This window comes from Chlorocebus sabaeus, chromosome 12 (assembly GCF_047675955.1).
Source record: "Chlorocebus sabaeus isolate Y175 chromosome 12, mChlSab1.0.hap1, whole genome shotgun sequence".
NCBI classification, from domain to species: Eukaryota; Metazoa; Chordata; class Mammalia; order Primates; family Cercopithecidae; genus Chlorocebus; species Chlorocebus sabaeus.
In genome coordinates this window covers 50547143-50566910 of record NC_132915.1, presented here as the reverse complement: position 1 = coordinate 50566910, position 19768 = coordinate 50547143, and the positions used below count along the sequence as shown (strand labels likewise).

General features: G+C 36.8%; 1 protein-coding gene and 1 long non-coding RNA gene across 2 annotated transcripts; one reads left to right on the top strand and one right to left on the bottom strand.

Moving 5' to 3' along the window:
* Positions 1 to 253: 253 nt before the first annotated feature.
* On the bottom strand, positions 254 to 1990 carry LOC140713061 (uncharacterized). The gene is made up of 2 exons (XR_012094931.1): positions 1891 to 1990; positions 254 to 916 (listed from the first exon to the last, which is right to left on the bottom strand). It is a non-coding gene; the product is annotated as an uncharacterized lncRNA (long non-coding RNA).
* A 123-nt stretch (positions 1991 to 2113) lies between these two features.
* KLHL9 (kelch like family member 9) lies at positions 2114 to 6490 on the top strand. Its single transcript, XM_073021662.1, has one exon. The coding sequence runs from the start codon at positions 2669 to 2671 to the stop codon at positions 4520 to 4522; it is 1854 nt and encodes a 617-aa protein (XP_072877763.1). The 5' UTR covers positions 2114 to 2668; the 3' UTR covers positions 4523 to 6490.
* The last annotated feature ends 13278 nt before the right edge of the window (positions 6491 to 19768 follow it).

The following is a 19768-nucleotide window of genomic DNA, read 5'->3' as shown; positions in this document are numbered from 1 at the left end:
GATCACGAGGTGAGGAGTTTGAGAGCAGCCTGGCCAGCATGGTGAAACTCCATCTCTACTAAAAATACAAAAAATTAGCCAGGCACAGTGGCGCACACCTATAGTCCCAGTTACTCAGGAGGCTAAGGCAGGAGAACTGCTTGAACCTGGGAGGCGGAGGTTGCAGTGAGCCGAGATGGCACGACTGTACTCCAGCCTGGGTGACAGAGCGAGACTCCATCAAAACAAAACAAAACAAACAAACAAACAAAAATATATAAACTGAACACTTTTTAATGTAATTAGCACAGTGTTAAAGGTTAACATTTCATATAAGCAAAAATACTGAATACAATAAATGTAGTAGACTCAATAACTAACTACATATCATCCATGGTGAGCTAATGCCCCTAAGAACTGGATGCTTTATCATTTAGTTGCTTGACATTACCAACAAGTATTGTGACAAATTTGATTCAATGATTTCATTATGCAGGCAGAAAAGACAGTCTTTTAAAATAACTAAACATATGGGAATACAATGAAGAGTGTCTATACAGTAATAATTTCATTAAGACACAAGTCTGTTCCTAAGCTATTAATCTTACTTGCAAGTTTGATGAAAAAGAGAAGGATCTCATGATTTCTTGCTCCAACTTCCCAGGTACAGAGGCTCTATTCTTTCTTTTCCAGATAGAGACTGATTCCTTGGAAGTAGCTCTTCACAGCATTATGGAGTTGTCATGCCCCAAGAGAGCCCTTCCACCCCTAACTCATGCAACAAGTAGGGCTCCAAGACTTCCCAATGCTGATAAAATTTCAGTGAATAATTTCTCCAGGCCAGTTTCACTCCAACCAACCTCTTGTGTTGAATAGGTTGACAATCTGCTGGAGCACCTTGTGGAGGTCAGTGGTAGTCTAAGCCTTCTGAATTTTGCTGCCATCCATCGGAAACAATAGAAAACATTCAAAACAGATGAACTGTCCATCAATCGGGCACTGGTTAAATAACTTATAACAACTCTGAGGGCAACAATAGAATTGTTTTAAAATATAAATAAGCTCTCTGTAGTAATTCAGGAAGATCTTGAAGTGAAAAAAAGAAAAATGCAGAACAGTGTACATGGTATGCTATCTTTTACATAAAAATGAGGTGTAATAAAAACATGACTATTCTTACTTTGCACACGCATAAAGAACTAGAAGGACTTAAAAGACAAACTTCAAAATTTGGAAAATGGAAGAAATTGTGTCAAAGTATACATTGATTTGTATGTTAAAATTTAAATTTACCACTAATTAAGGAAATGTAAGTTGATAAAATACTTATAAAGGGAAAAGTCAGCAGAAGGGAAAGGCACAAACATTGCTCATGATAATATTTTGGAAATACTGTCTTGGATCAGCATTTTACTAAATATTATCCATAACAGGGCTAAAATTTTGCTACCAGATTCTGTAAATTTACTACAGATTCTATAAAACAATGGAGGATAAGAAGGTACATATTCAGGAACAAACAATGGGCAAAGGAAACTATAGTATGTTACTGAAAAATTATGTAGCCATTTTTAAAATTATGGAAAACAAAGGCATTTCAAGCCAAAAATTTAGACTACATCATTTATATAATAAAGTAACAATCTAGTAGAGACAAATATTTTGCCTTTGAAATTATAACAAATTTGAAAATACGAACCAAAATTCTAACTAAGGTATCTATTACATAATGTGGGATAACAATTATTGTTTTGTAGAGGAAAAAAAAATTAAGCATCCAGGTTTCCTCTCAATTTATACAAAAGCCGCGTTTCACTGTTATTCACAAAAACAGAAGCTAGGAAGTGCAAAGTTTTAAAAAATTTATGCATTTGGGGAACGTAAGAGCTCAGATATGTGAAAAAAACTTACATCAAACGTGCAGCATAATATACGTGCACACATTCTGTCCTATTTTGTCCCACATACAAGGCAGATCTAAGGGGCCGCGCTGGCGCCCACCCGAGACAGCTCCTCTTCCTCAACCCCCGCCCCCCCCCGCCCCAGCACACTTCCTCCCCCTTCCCCACCCCCACACGCCCGCCCACTGAGGAGCTCTGGAGGCCGCGCAGCCGCAGTAGCCGCTACGGCCGCTCCCACCCCGCGGGATCCTGGGAGTACGCTTTTCCGGAAGGAGCAGCTCGGCGTCGGGGCTAGGCCGGTATTCTAGGCCCAAGCCCAGTCCCAGGCCTGTGTTCCAGGTCCTTGCTCAAAGACAGGTCGGTGGCCGCTGCGACACTCTAGGTACAGCGGAGGGCGCAGCGGGCCGTTCGCTGAGGTGCCTGGACCCGCCGCCGAGCGGGCCGTGGAGCCACAGTACGTGGCGGCGCCTCTTCGTTGCCCGAAGCGGAACTGCTGAAGGAGCGGCAGCGCAGGCCGGACGAGGTGAACTGGGTCATTTAACCGCCTTCAGGTGATGAATCATCTGTCTAATAATCAGATTTGAGGTCCACAGCCCTTTGTGGTCCTGCTACAGGGCGATTTTCAGTGGATGACTGACTGGCGTGGCCTGAGGGGTGCCGCAGTGGCTGCCTTCCCTTGATAAGGAAACGAGCTTTCTGTTCTTTGTGGACACCTCGTTGCCTGTAAAACATTCCGGTTATAACTTCTTTATCCGGCTTGCATCTCTGTGCGAGAGGAAAGCTTTCACATGAAAGTGTCCCTTGGTAACGGCGAAATGGGCGTCTCTGCCCATTTGCAGCCTTGTAAGGCAGGAACCACACGCTTTTTTACCAGCAATACACACAGTTCGGTGGTACTGCAAGGCTTTGATCAGCTTAGAATAGAAGGATTGCTTTGTGATGTGACTCTGGTACCAGGTGATGGAGATGAAATCTTCCCTGTTCACAGAGCTATGATGGCGTCTGCTAGTGATTATTTCAAAGCTATGTTCACAGGTGGAATGAAAGAACAAGATCTGATGTGCATTAAGCTTCATGGGGTGAACAAGGTTGGTCTGAAGAAAATCATTGATTTTATTTATACAGCAAAACTTTCTCTTAATATGGACAATCTTCAGGACACACTTGAAGCTGCTAGCTTTTTACAAATATTACCCGTTTTGGATTTCTGTAAAGTATTTCTTATATCAGGAGTCTCTTTAGATAACTGTGTTGAGGTTGGACGAATTGCTAACACCTACAATCTTATAGAAGTGGATAAATATGTTAATAATTTCATCCTGAAGAACTTTCCTGCTTTACTGAGTACTGGGGAGTTTCTAAAACTCCCTTTTGAACGGCTTGCCTTTGTGCTTTCCAGTAATAGTCTTAAGCACTGTACCGAACTCGAACTCTTTAAGGCAGCCTGTCGCTGGCTAAGGTTGGAAGACCCTCGGATGGATTATGCTGCAAAATTAATGAAGAATATTCGATTCCCACTGATGACACCACAGGATCTCATCAATTACGTGCAGACAGTAGATTTCATGAGAACAGACAATACCTGTGTGAATTTGCTTTTGGAAGCCAGCAATTACCAAATGATGCCATATATGCAGCCAGTGATGCAGTCAGATAGAACTGCCATTCGATCTGACTCCACTCACTTGGTTACATTAGGAGGAGTTTTGAGGCAGCAGCTGGTTGTCAGTAAAGAATTACGGATGTATGATGAAAGGGCACAAGAATGGAGATCTTTAGCCCCGATGGATGCTCCCCGTTACCAGCATGGTATTGCTGTCATTGGAAACTTTCTTTATGTGGTTGGTGGTCAAAGTAATTATGATACAAAAGGAAAAACTGCTGTTGATACAGTTTTCAGATTTGATCCTCGGTATAATAAATGGATGCAGGTTGCATCATTAAATGAAAAGCGTACATTCTTTCACTTGAGTGCCCTCAAAGGACATTTGTATGCAGTTGGTGGGCGCAGTGCAGCTGGTGAACTGGCCACAGTAGAATGTTACAACCCAAGAATGAATGAGTGGAGCTATGTTGCAAAAATGAGTGAACCCCACTATGGCCATGCTGGAACAGTATATGGAGGCTTAATGTATATTTCAGGAGGAATTACCCATGACACTTTCCAAAATGAGCTTATGTGTTTTGACCCAGATACAGATAAGTGGATGCAGAAGGCTCCAATGACTACAGTCAGAGGTCTGCATTGCATGTGTACGGTTGGAGATAAGCTCTATGTCATTGGCGGCAATCACTTCAGAGGAACAAGTGATTATGATGATGTTCTAAGCTGTGAATACTATTCACCAACCCTTGACCAGTGGACCCCAATTGCCGCCATGTTAAGAGGCCAGAGTGATGTTGGAGTTGCCGTCTTTGAAAATAAAATCTACGTTGTTGGTGGATATTCTTGGAATAATCGTTGTATGGTAGAAATTGTCCAGAAATATGACCCAGAAAAAGATGAGTGGCATAAAGTTTTTGATCTTCCAGAGTCACTTGGTGGCATTCGAGCTTGTACACTCACAGTTTTTCCACCTGAAGAAAACCCTGGGTCACCTTCTAGAGAATCACCTCTTTCAGCACCTTCAGATCATTCTTAGGTCTAAGGTGTAACACCTTTTCAGTACATCATGGGTGATCTAATACTTCTCCTTCAGTTGTATCTTCTTACAGTGATTGGTACAGTTATTAGATACAAAGGTAACTGATGTTATTCGTCTTGTTTGGCTTTTAGTATGTTTATCAAGTGACTAACAAATGCATTCTGAAGATGTATTTAACGTAGCTGTTTTAACAAATGAGAAAAAAAGATGTAGAAAAATGTTTAGATGTCTTTTTGTGATGTTATATAAAATTGTAGATGACTGTGGTAAATGTGTAATTATGTCCATTATGCTTCAATGTCGAGTTTTCATCTTTGACTCCAAAATGTCAGAGGGAGGTCACTGTAGCCTAAAATTAACAAAAGGTTGCCCAGTATTAATATTAGTTACCTCCCTCTTTTCATAGTTTTTGATACGTCTGTCAACTTACTCGATTGTGTGGTTGCATTCAGAATATTTGAAGTTTCTTACGCAGACAGAAATAATAAAAATATTAATTAGGAAAAAACAGTATAGCACCAAACCAGTATTTGGTATCTCTCTCTAGAGTGAGCAAGAGAGGGAGAAAGGAGAAAAAAATACACAATACAAACATACATGCCTACGCACATACATACATATGTATACACACACATAATTTAAAAATTGATTGGCACTTCAACGATGCTGAAATTGTTTTTAAATTGAAGTTTCTTTCTTCCACAAAGCAGCCGTTTCTATTCAAATGGGAATTCAGTACCAGAGAATAAATGTTTATATAGTCATACTGAATTTAGATAGATGAGGGCTACAGCATACTAAATCAACAACCAAATTTTTCACGTGACTAAACCATTACTTCATATGAAGCTTACATTACTTTTTTCTACTTGTATAGTTTCTGTAGAGTACTTTTACACAGATTGGTAAAGTTCAGGTTTCAGAGAATTGTATTTGTGCAGAAAATTTAGGTTCTTTTTTCCACCTTTTTTGGTCAGTAAAACTTAATGAAAAAAGCAAAGAAAAAAATATTCTGAACAAAGCTATAGAGTTTTAAGTTCAGCCTCCCAACTTAGTCATCCTAACATGATTATTTTGCGATTTGGGGTGATTGCCCTGGTGCTGTTCCAGTCCATGTGCATCCTGAGCTGTGTGAGCTGCCTCAAGGCTATGGTCTGAGCAAGCAGGAGATAACATTTTCTTCTGCATCAAGTGAGGCAAAATGTGCTTTTGGCCATGTCTCAAGGACAGGACCAACTTCAGATTCCCTAAGAAGCCAGCTACAGAGTCTCTGGAACACTATGGTCTTACGAGCAGTACTAATAGCAACCTCCAACCTCTTCAATACCAAGGGTATCCCTACTGGTTGATAACCACATGATAGTTTTTAATGGGACTTTTATCAGCAAATGGGGTTACAGGAATTCTGTGTAATGATTCTGAAGAGGTACTTGTCTGGAATAATTGTCTACCTGAAGAAAAAATTTTATATATACATATGTGTATGTACACACACACACAAACACCCCATACCTGGAAGATTGTCAGAGTGTAAATCAGGAACAACTTTATTGACAATCCCATAATAAAACTCAGGAACCAAGGCAAAATGAATTGGCTTCTAGGGGTCTGAACCTTACTGCCCATACAAGTGTTGATTCATTTTAATGCTTTTTATGATTTCTGCATTGGCAGAAATGTTCTTATTTTATATTTTTTTTAATGACTCAGTTTTTTATTACTAGAAATAGCACATTTGAGTACATTTCAAAAATATAGAAATTAGAAATTTATTGAATAAGCAAGAAGTGCATCCTAATCCTTTCTTGATTATTAATGAGGTTGAATATTTGTGTATTATGGATAGCTGTGTTTCTTTGATCAAATATTCCTGTCCTTTTGCCCTTCTGTTACCTGTTGGAGTTGCTTTGTTTTTCGTATGAAGTTATAGGATCTCTTTATATAATAAATGTAATTTAACTTGCATTTGCTTGCATTTATTTCTTCCCTCAATCTATTGTAGTTTTACAATGGCAATGCTGTTAATTTTTGAGATCAAATTTGTCTTTTTCTTTTTTTTTTTTTTGAGACAGGGTCTCACTCTGTTGTCCAGTTTGGAGTGCAGTGGCACGATCTGTGCTCACTGAAACCTCTGCCTCCCATGTTCAGGCGGTTCTCCTGCCTCAGCCTCCCGAATAGCTGGGATTACAGGCATGTACCACCATGCCCGGCTAATTTTGTATTTTTAGTAGAGATGGGGTTAGGGGATACATTTGATACGGTTTATTTTTTATGTAGTATTTCAGTGCTTATTCTGACCTACCGAGGTGGTACTGCCCTGCTTCTATTTTGTACAAGTTTTTCCTTTTATTGAAAAAAAGTACTTTTTATTACGTCTTATGTCTGACCCTGGTGCTTCCTATTGAAATAAGTATTGCTTTACCAGGTAAACTGCTCTATCTATATCCCCCACCTCCAGCTTCACACACCCTGCCTCTCATTCGTTTACTTTCCCATATTCTGCATTTGACAGTTCTCTTGGTATCATGCAGGTAGCTGACTAATGCTATGCTAATACAGGTTGAGCAGCCCTAATCCAAAAATCCAAAATGCTCCAAAATTTAAAACTTTTTGAGGGCGAACAGGATGCCACAAGTAGAAAATTCCACACCAGACCTCATGTGACAGGTTATACTCAAAACACAGTGAAGACTTCTTTGTTTCATACACAACATTATTAAGCCTATTATATATAATTACCTTCAGACTATGTGTATAAAACGTATGTGATATATAACTGAAGTTTTAAGTAATATTGTTTAGACTTGGGTCCCTCCCCCAGGATACGTCATGTACATGCAAATATTCCAAAATCCAAAACACTTCTAGTCCCAAGCATTTCAAATAAGGGATATTCAACTTGTACTGCTCATTAAACCTGGAGTTCATTATAGAGAGAAATTTTAGGTGGTTGAAATGATTAAATAGGAAGAGATTTATTTTCATAAGCTGGTAATTTTTTAAAGAAAGTTCAGACTGGAAAAATATTTAGAGGATAAAAACTAAAAGCACATAAAGCACTCTGTTAACATTTCTTGTTTTAGTTTTTCTGGTAAGTATTCAAAAATTAACATTTGCTAGCTTTTTTGGTATGTCTATTATAGAAAGTACAGGAAAATAAAAGCAAACAAAAAGTAATTATCAGTGATTCCACATGCTGAAGATAATTTCTATTAATACTGTGTATATTATATATACACATACACATACATATGTGCAGGCATTTGTCAAATATTTTTCAAATATGCCAGACCTTAGGCTAAAAGCTGGATAATGAAAACAAATCCACCTTCCAAAGACACAGACTCCTATTATGACTTTATCTTATTTTTTAAAAGCTGTATATATTAAAAAATTATAAGGTTTTTTTTCTAATTATCAAATGCACATGTATTCAGAAAAACAGATTCCATTTTTACTCAGATAAATCCAGACTTAAATTTCTTTCCCACTTGCTAACAGTAATATTTATGTAGTTGGCCTGCAAAGCAAACACATTTTACTCATGTTCAGATTTTTGTAATCAAAGTTATTTTGTTCTCACTATAAAGGCAGTAAACTCCTACAGGACATTTTTAAACTACATAAATGTACCATAAAGAGAATTAAAATCAATGTGCCATCCCCAGCTCAACTGATTATAAACAATTGCTGAAAGATTGTGGGGTGAGTTTAACTCTCTAAAACTTCAGCTTTGTCATACATCTATCAGTTTGAGTGTGGTCAATAATAATTATATTTATATCAGATTTGTAAGGAAATAATATAAAGTGATTAGCATAAGATATGCACAGAAGCAGTCAGTGAATGATAGTTGTTACTAACAAAGTTGGAATTTTATAATTTTTGGCTTTTGCTTCATCTTAATGAATGTTTGAAAGTGTTCAGTGTCTATACTAAATATTCCATGAACATGCCAAATTATTCCGTTTCCTTATGTGTAGATATTTAAATGTCTACCATAAATTTTCACCATAATAAAGCAAGATGTAATATTCTTACATAAAACTTTGCCCATATCTACTATCCTATGATAAATGTTAAGTAAAATCTGAATCATATAGTGTTAACTGTTTTAGGGTCTTAAAACATATTTCCAGGATTATACCAATATGCATTTTTAGCGGAACCGTGTTCAGTAACTATTTCAAAGGAAATCTTTGCAGTTCTAGTTATTTTACTGTTTGATTTACATATCTTTAATTACTAGTTACAATTTCTTGTTTATTGAGCATGTGTATTTTTCATACATAAATCATTTGCTCCTGTCTTTTGCTTTAATTGTCCTCTTTGCTATAAATACTTTTTTATACTCTATACTTTTTTATTCAAGTTAATGTGATCAAATATGTTCATCTCTTTTGTATGTTGACCTTTTGGTGATATTTTTGTTTTCTTAATTTGGGGTGTGTGTGTGTAGTGGTGGTGGTGATTACATAGTATTGATGTGGTATTACTTGTTCTTGATCCTATAGCTCTATAGCTTTGTGATTACTAGTTCTTGACATGTTAGGGTGGCGTCTACTGCTTGTCTCCTGTTCAAGTATCTTTTCTTTCTAGTTAAAATGAGGATGAATTTTTCCTGAAAATTAATAAAATTTCATTTTTATATTAAGATTAATCATTCATTTTTTTTTTTTTTTTTGAGATGGAGTCTCACTATGTTGACCAGGCTGGTCTTGAACTCCTAGCCTCCAGTGAGCTTCCTATTTCGGCCTCTCAAAGGGTTAGAATTACAGGCGTGAGCCACTGCACCTGGCTATATTAAAATTAATCTTTATTCTCTTATTTACAGAAAGGATTTGCCCACTTGTTTTCTGTGAGCCAAAAAAACAGTTTTTTTCCTTTGTAACATAGCAGAATTAGTGGGTTTTTTTGGTCATTTTTTAATGCTTTCTTGAATAATTTTTTTTTATCATTAGGTAGTATAATTATCCCAGTATTTTATGTTGTTATTATTGATACAACTTTCTACCAAACTTTTGGCATAAAATCTAACGTATTTTTTCAAATTATCCAATTTTTCCATAACCACTTTTTGAGTAACAGCAATTCAGTAGAATTGCTGAATTTTTATGCTTTTTAAAAAATCATATAAGATCTTATAGGCAATCAATTTAGAGTATTTTTCTTCCAATGATCTTTTTTCAAGTTGAGTCTTTGAAATATATGTGTGTGTGTGTGTTTGTATTTCTGCTTTGAATGGAATTTGTTATGTTCTGAACTCTTGGTAGAAGTAGGAAATATGTGGTTTTAGCATAATGGTTTTCTGTCTACTGACTCATTGATTCTTCAGTTTTTTGGGTCAATTCTCATATTTTCACCTGAAGTAACCATTATCTACATATTATAAAAGCCAATTTCATATTATTTGTTTAATATGAAACATTAAAGCATGGTTCATACTTCCAGCAAAATTATAGTAGTGACCAAGGAATTGTGTCTTATGTGTAATTTTAATAGGGGTAATTCTAGTTTTAGAATTCCTTTGTTACAGGGAAACATCCTTGATCTTGTTCATGAAGTTCCTCATTAATTAGGAGTCTTAAAAAATTAGGGTTGTATATCTTCATTACAAAATGATTTCTGTACCAGCTGATCCAAATTTTTCTTAGTACCATCCATGGGTTGAAGGAAAGGCTATTTCTTGGCTATGTGAACAGTGTGTCATTACCCATTTCTTCATTTATTTAGTAAAATTTGTTGAGATGACAATTTAATTTTTCTCATGTCAAATACTGAAGAAGAGTCTGTTTTTTAATTGTTTTCAACTTGGGTTAGAAAGCACTTTTATATATCAATGAGTGCATTGTCAATTGGTATATACAGTTTAGAATGCAATTTGGCAAAAGTAGTAAAATGATCTTTCAAGTTTCATGCCTTTTGGACAGTAAGCATATTTCTAGAATTAATAAGTGACAGAAAATAAGCCAGAAATAGTCATCTCAGCATGATACTACTAGTCATCTCAGCATGATACTACTATTTGCTTCCTAATATGACCACACTAGACCTTCCATTAAAATGTTTTTAAATGGATTTTTAAAGATTCTTCCCACCTTAATTTTGATACTTTTATCTACATCCTCTAGTATTCAATTGTTGAGCATATATTTGAATGACCGGATGATGATTAGAATAAGAGACTTAGATATCCATAAAGGATGACTGAACACATAACCGAACTGTTGAATTGTGTACATGAGCCAGATGCACTAGTACACAGAATAGGTAGTTCCTCTGTAACAGTCTCAGAGCGGCTGCTTTCCAGGGGCTAATGTTATTTTGAAATAACAAAACATTGAAATTAAAAGTCTTTGTTTAGCTAGATTACAGAAAATATATCTCCTTTATCAAAACAACAGTAATAACAAAACCCAGAAATTTTTATAGCACATGTGAAAGTTCAAAGTTGGCAGCTTATGTAAATTACATAAGTGAACATTAAAAACCTTTGGTAATTTTTTGGTGTATGGTAGATCAAAGAGAAGAATTTTTTTTGTATTACTTAAAAATACAGATTTAAATAGCTATGACCTTTATTTTATTTATAAATTCATATACATTGAATTTAAAAATCTGCAACATTTCATATGGATTCTAAGCATTCTTATCCACTACTTGCTTTTTCCTTTGAGTGGATTCCCTATACCATTTTTATTTTTAGTTTTTAGCAGACAGCCTCATCACAAAGACATGTGTAGAATAAATCTTTTCCACAGCAGAAAGGATGTAATATGCATTATATCCAGTTATAAGTAAATATGACAACGTCATTTAAGAAATTTTTATATTGGTTTGCTCATGTGGGTATGAGGATCAAATCATGACTGCCATAGCCACATAATTTTCACCCGGCCAGCCAGAGACAAATATATATATGCATATACATGTGTTTGATATAAAACAGCTTTTGGACCAGCTGATCCAAATTTTTCTTAGTGCCATCGATGGGCTCAAAGAAAGCCTATTTCTTGACTATGTGAACAGTAAGAATGGCATCAACTACCCATTTCCTCATTCTCCATGTTATTGTCTCAGAACAAAATATTCTTATACACCAAGCATTTTTCCCTTAAGATGGATGTGTATAACAGGTGATCTCTTAATAGTGCCTCCTGAAGGATATCAAGAGTGCACATATCTTTTCTACATAGAACTGAAGGAGCAAGATTCAATTTCATGCAATCTTAGCTCAAGATGTGTATAAAACTGTTGACAGCAACCAAGTAACCTAAACTTCAGAAGTTTCGTGGTCTAGAGCGCCTTCTCCAATTGTAAGTCCAAAGAGTATGTCTAGCTCTTTACTGGTCCATCTTCAAAAAGGCTATTACAATATAGCCTTACAATCTCTTATAATGGAGGTTTATCATTCTTTGCTCATTTCACCCAAGTGCCAGTCAACAGAGTACATGTTTGTGTGTGGTGGGGATGGGAGGCACGTCTAACTTCTACTGATTCAAACAGCTTTGTCTTACTTAAGGAGTATACTTTATCACTTAGAAGTCAAAAAATTCTTCCAGCCAGGAATTAGCGATCCATTAGAACTTATTTCTAATTCATGTTAAATCATGAACCAAAACATATTCAATATAAAAACCTAATTTGAGTCAGTGTAATATTTATTTCTTCATACTTCATTTCTACATACAAAGCAGTGTTTACTTCAATTATTTATTACTCTCTCCATCCTTCTCCAGGTAAGAAAATCATAGATTTCACAAAACCTTTCATATATGTATATACATATACTTGAAGGCATCAGTTAACTCAAAGATTAAGGAAAAAGAGTTTTTGTTTTGCTTTTGTTGTTGTTTTGGTTGTTGTTGTTGCTGTTTGTTTTTTGAGATGGAGTTTCACTCTTGTCACCCAGGCTGGAGTGTAGTGGCGTGATCTCGGCTCACTGCAATCTCCACCTCCCTGGTTCAAGCAATTCTCCTGCCTCAGCCTCCGGAGTAGCTGGCATTACAGGCGCCTGCCACCACCCCTGGCTAATTTTTGTATTTTTAGTAGAGACGGAGTTTCACCATGTTAACCAGGCTGGTCTCGAACTACTGACCTCAGATGATCCACCCACCTGGGCCTCCCACAGTGCTGGGATTACAGGCGTGAGCCGCCGCCCTCAGCCAGAAAAAGTTTTCTAATTTTCAAGGCTGACTCTACGTTAATAATCCCTCCCATGTCCTGGACTAGCTGTACTTTATCCTGCAAGGGGAATAAGTTATGGATTCCATTGGTATGTCTATTTTGTTCACTTCTTGGGCTGCAATATCGACACTTCCCATTCACCGTTACCACTTACCTAGTAGATAGTCTAGCCACTTACAACAGGTTCATGACTACCATTTGGGAATGCCTCTATGAGACCAAGGAGATCCATTGAAACTCAGCCCCCAAATCCAATGTCACTTTCCTTTTGACATCTGTAGTTTCATCATCTATCATAACCATGCCTACTCATTATCTGTAAAACACTCTTTCTACATTAAGGGATACTCTCACATTATGAATTCTAGTTGTGGTTGCTTTAAAATATATTCACAGATTTTCTCATATTCTTTTCTTTCCTCCTTTGACTTATGTGTTGGATGCAGTGATTCCCATCTAATGAATACAATGAAACAATGGTGTTTAAATTATAGACTAGGTCATAAAAAATTGTGCACTTCCTCCGTGTTTATCTCTTATCACTTCCTCCAGTACAGGCCAACTGCCATGTTGTGAGCACATACCACATAGCTCCATGGAGAGGCCCACGTGACTGTGATGAAGAGCTGAGACTCCCTATCGGTGGCCATGTGAGTGACCCATGTTAGAAACAGATCCGCCAGCCCAAATAGAGCCTTCATACAACTGCGGCCCCAGCTGGCATCTTGACTGCACCACATGAGCGATTCTAAGCCCACTGAAGCTGCTCTTGAATTATTGATTCACAAAAACTGTTAGGTAATAAATGTGTGTTGTTTTAAACCACTGAGTTTTTGATTAATTAATTATGCATCAATGGAAAACCAAATCACCAATGCAGGCAAGATAATGTACATTTCAAGCCTCCCTTGTAGATAGGACATGGGCACCAAGAAAAACTTGCCAATCTGGAGCACCTGCATGAGCTTTTGATCCTAAAGTGTCCACAAGAAGATATAGGCTCTGCATGGTGTTTCTGTATTTGTTGGCTGAGTTGTTGACTTTCTATGGTGGAAAGTTCAGGTTTTAGGAAAATAAACGGCATCAGAGAATGGAAGTTCTTTCTAGTTCTTACTAGAGCAGCATCATCAACAGTGGGTTTTTATATCTGGACAGTTCTCTGGTTTAATTTTTGATATTTTCGTCTGGAGGCTTAGTCTGCAGCTTGTTTCTATGGCATCCTAAAAATTCAGCAAGTGTCTTAACACCTCTGTTTAGTCATCAGTCTTACATTCAGCTTTACTCTTTACTACAACCTAATAAATACCTTCCAAACCTGTTACCTATCTCATTGGGTACAATAACTCTGCCCTAATGGGTTCACTTCCCACCTTTCTAACCAGTATGTGCAAGCAAACCCCAACCCAGTTTTCAAAGGGCAGCTGTAAGAGTTTTCTAATATGTATTTGTTGACATCAATTCACTGCTTAAAACATCTCGATATTTCTAATTATCATTTCTGTGAATCATACTCCCATAACTGCTTGCAAAGCCTTTTACAATGCAACACCTGCTTCCTATTCTAACTTCTGCTTTCTCCCTCCCTCCCTTCTACCTCTACATATTTCTAAACCTTCTTCAATGTTTGCTCCTGCATGCACCCTCTGGCCACTACATATTCACATCTGCTGTTCCCTGTTTCTGACCCTTTGAACATCCCACATTTACTTGGTTAACTCCCACAGGTCCTTGAGATGCCAGCTTAGCGGTTACTTCTCCTGGATGCTTTCCCTGATGGAAACAAGTCCTACATGCTTCCAGAATCTGGTACTTTCCCTGTCACAGTCATTAGCATTACTTTAATCAAATGCTCACTTGCCCACATCCCACCAGACTGGAAACTCTGTCATTCCCTGAAAGCAGAGAATGTGTCTACTTTTTTTCATTGTATCTGGCACCATCCACAGAGCCAGCAAATAAAAGGTATTTGCTACTTATTTGAAGTTTCAAGGTGGATGATTCTATATTTCACTTTAGTTTCTAGTTCATGCAACCGCTGAAACTGAATCAACAGTCATCAGATATCACTTCTCTAAGAAAGCATAAGTAAAACTGAATTCACTTCAGCTGGTATAATCTATTATAGTGAATTGTTCATCTCCTTCATGGCTCTAGGATTCCTACCTACCTACTTATTGTTTAGAACTGTCTTCCCAGGAAGAGTGCTCCACTAAAGAAAGTAAAGTCTTTATTTAACTTACCAATATATTCACAATGACAAGTAAATTGCCTGGAGCAGAGATATTTAAAACGATTTATGAATAAATGGAATTAATGTTCCTTTTGGATTTGAAAGCAGATTAAAGGTTTAAGGGCACTTTGTATCTCTTTGAGGGTTTGAGTAAGACCTGACTTTTACTGTAAAGATTTAAGTACCTTCTCCATCCCCATCAAACAAAAGAAACCAGAAGGCAAAGCTGACCATATTTATAAACAATAAATTTTGAAAATACAGCAATTATCGTTGGATACATTTTAATTATTATAAGCTAAAAATGTGATTTCTCCCTATTCAAAAGTAAAATTTTGCCAGGTGCAGTGGCTCATGCCTGCAACCCCAACATTTGGGAAGCTAAGGTGAGCGGATAACTTGAGGTCAGGAATTTGAGACCAGCCTGGCCAACATGGCAAAAACCCATCTCTACTAAAATTCCAAAAATTAGCTGGGCATGGTGGTGCATGCCTGTAATCCCAGCTACTTGGAAAGCTGAGGCATGAGAATCACTTGAACTTGGGAGGTGGAGGTTGCAGTGAGCCGAGATTCTGCCACTGCACTCCAGCCTGGGTGACAGAGTGAGACTCTGTCAAAAACAAACAAACAAAAAAGTACAATTTCTTCTTATTGTTGAAACACAATCTTACAAAAATGACTCAATACATTGAAAAATGAAGCAGAAAGTCTTTGAATTGAAAGAATATTTACAAGCTGGAAGCCACATAATCAGTAGATGAGACCCAATTGACTGATATTGGGTCTAAATATAAGTTTCCTTTCCAACCTCCTGGGATTTCCGATGAGCCTATTAACACAGAAAAGGCATTTATTGATTTTCTTTTCTTAGTTTGCAGTCTGACATGTCCCAGGCACAACAGATGTGTTCTTTCTTTCTCACATAGAGACTGATTCCTTGTGAATACTCCTTCACAGCCAGGCTGGAATTCTCCTGCTCAAGGTCTCTTTGATTTCCTATACCCAAACAGGTCTCCAGAAATTCTAGCTACTGATCAAGCCCAGTGAAGAATTTCAGTTCTTTGTGCTGAAACGTTGGAGATCTGCTGGATCATCTGCTGGATCATCTCATGAAGAACATTGGTGGCCTGAGCCTTTTGGAATTTGGTGCCATGCAGCTGCTCCAGGGGAAAATTAAAAACATTCTTGTTCTTCAGACAGGAAGAAAAGAAAGATTCTCCCAGTTTGGTGCAGAACTTTGAAGGTCACCTATTTATGGCAGCCCATGGCTCTGGGCTAGGCCACAGCTAAGGGTGCAGAGAGAACTGCAGAATAGCATCCTCAGTGTCACTAGGGAAGAGTTTGGCAGGGTCATTGGTGGGATGCAGCTGGCTAGGTCATTTCAGTCTTTACCCGCCTGTCTCAGCACTTTCTTGTGAGATTCTTACATAACGAGATTAGGATTTTCAGTTTTTGTACTTATCTCAACTTTATTTCCACTTTGTTCACGTTCTCTTCTATTTACGGGTCTCAGATAATGTCATGACCTCAACACTTCTTTTGTATTATGACAATGGAAATTAAACACACTCAGAAAATGGCAGAACTCTCAATCTAATAGGATATACCCATCCAAATGAGACTCAATGTTGAAATAAAAACCTATCTGAGTCTCAATCTGTGTCTCTTTTAAAATTCTAATAATGGCACTTAGAGGTTTCATCTTGGACATTTTTACTTCTTAAACTGCACTGAAATACATGTTTCCTCACTTCTCTGCATTTCCCTTTTAATGAGCTAATACACTAGATTTGATTTCTTCCACCTTTGTTTTCAAGAGCCACAGCTCATAATCTAGATAACGGTGGCATAAAACTTGAAAACCCAGGGTTAAGTCATCCAGTTGTCTTTATTCTGTCACTAAAAATGTCTTTACTGCATATATGTGACAGACAATAGGCTTGGCAATTTGGATTAAGAGATAAGTAAAACAGGATGATAACTACCCTCCATGGATTCAAAGAATGGCATTTAAGACATGATTGTGATTAATTAAACACTAGCATGCTCATTGCAGCCAAGAGGAAGAACTAAAAGCTAATAAAGAGGGAAATTGGGAGGCAGCAGAAACTGCCACTTTCTGACAAAATCTGTGGCTCCTGGGAGCTTAAACAACATCAGGTTTTCGTTTCCTCTTCTGCAAAATTGAGACAATTTTAATAGTTGTCACATAGGAAATTGAAAAGATTAAATAAAGTTTGCAAATTACTGGCTGAGAATCTGAACATGGTAAATGATAGTTACCTTTAATTTCAATGTAATAAATAACATAATCCTGTGTATAGTCCACATTTCACCAAATCCAGACAAGAGAAGCTTTGATTGCAGCTCCCCTGACATTCCTGAGGTCTAACACATTGATGTCCCTCAAATGGAAACTCTAGGAAAGGGGACTGTCTGTAAAACTGTGAAGGAGTAGAGCCCAGGTTCCCATTGTCAGAGTAGTGCCTTGCACAGAAGAAAAGTTGTACAGCCCCCGTGAAGCTTGTTCCAGGGAACCAGTGTCTCAGCAAGTTGTGACAGAAAACGGCTGCTCTGTGAATAGTATAAATAAATAAAATAATCCCTTTACTCAGATTCAGTTAGTTTCAAATCACCATTGATGATTATTTTTAGGCCCAAGTAAAAAATATTTTGTAAACCATTTTCCCAGTCTTTACAACTCTTTAATTCAACTCTAAAAGAAAAAGGTGATTTGAAACTAACTGAATATAGTATTATATAGTTACCTATAGATATATACAGAATATACACTTACATATTTATACATATTTAAATACATATAAATAAGTAAATATTGTAATCAGTATATATGTTATAATTCCATATAGAGTACATATTGAAGTATATATATTAAAATATACAAATTTATACATATTTTTACACATTATATTTACATATGGATTTTTAAATGTACAAAAACATATATAAGATATATAAATATATATATATATATTTTTTTTTGAGGCAAAGTCTCACTCTTTTGTTCAGGCTGGAGTGCAGTGGTGCTGTCATACCTCACTACATCCTCAAACTCCTGGGCCCAAGTGATCCTCCCACCTTGGCCTCTCAAATAGCTGAGACTACAGGTGTGAACTACCACATCTGGCTAATGTTTTATTTTTTGGTAGAGATGGTGTCTCCTGTTGTCCAGGCTGGTAAATCCTGGCTGCAAGCAATCCTCCTGCCTTGGTCATCTAAAGTGCTGGCATTATAGACTTGAGCCACCACACCAGGCCTATATATTCTTTATGTATATTTAAAAACATATGCTTAAATTATGTATACTTTTGTATTTAATAATATACAAATGTAATATATTTCAATATATTAAGTATAATTTAATAAGCATATATTAAATATATGATATTGTCAAAGTGTATATAATACTTAAAGCTGTATATACTTAAGTATACATAATTATATTTACACATATTGAATACAAAATACATAATCTAAAAATATATATTTAATATAAGTATATAAACTTATGTTATATAAAATTTAAGTGTATATAAGCATATATATACATACATATATTTCTGGAGGGAGGGGGTTTGGAAATAGGACTATCTTGATTTTCAGCCATGGAAAACCACAATACTAAATTGAAAAAGCAAAAGAGAATACAGTCATATATAAAGAATGAAAATATTTCCAGGCAAAAAATTTGGCCAAGGACTCAAATTGCAAAATCTTGGTTTATCTACCTGAAATGGCATTCTGAATACTACATTCCATATTTTGGAAATCAAACTGAAATGGACACTACTATCACATGTAAAATGGATGGTGATAACACGGTCATTCATATTTTCTGTGTGTGATGAGAACATAGAAATAATTACAGGATAAGGATAGGTAACTATCACATCTAAGACACACCAAAAAATGAAAGGCTGAAGTCAAACTTTGCTCCAATTCTATGCTCATTTTTGCCAAATTACTTCTCACCTGTGCAAATACTTTTTTTTCCAATCCTTTTTCTTTAGTTCTATCCAGGTATTGCCCATCATGTCAGCTCTGTTTCTCAAAGCAAGTGGGTAAAATTAGCACAGCAGTAAACTCTGCTGGCCTACAACATAAAAGGTATCAAACAGCTGGCAAGTCAAGTGACTCAGAGCCTTTTCACTTCTCAGTCCTCCTAATCTAATGCGCTGGACTCTCCTCGTTTCTCCAGAAGCGCTGCCATTTTCTCCTTTAGTCCCTCTAGTGAGCCCTTCTAGATGTGGTCTTCCTGAGCTCTGAGACTTAGCTTATTGGTTTCATTCTTATTTAGCTCATGTCTCTAGCCTTGTCATAACTTAGTCTTACTTAGGCTTGTGCCAAACAGAAATCTAAAGCCTTATGGATATTTGAACAAAAGGGTAGACATATGCTGAGCTTTTCAAGGAGCTACCTATTAATATATTACTAGGGTGAACAGAGTTGTACAAGTACATTTAAGTTTATGAAGATACATTCTCAAGAAGACAAAACTAGTACATAACTTATGTAAGTAAATTGAGGCCTTTCTTAATCATAATGCAGCATACCAGGCATAAGCAAATGAAGGAGAGGAAAAGGAGATGAAAAGAAGGACAATGCCATGCTTTAGGCGGGACTGTACTTAGAAAATATTGATCAGACTCTAGAAATCAGCTTTAGTTTTTATGGCCAGAAATACTCCAGAAAGCATGTAAGAGCTGAGGATTGAGAGTCTAATTTCTGAATTCCAGCTGTGGCTCCACAACTCAATAGCTCCCTGTGCTTCTGGGTTTTTCTTTTGTAAATGGGGAAAATAGCGC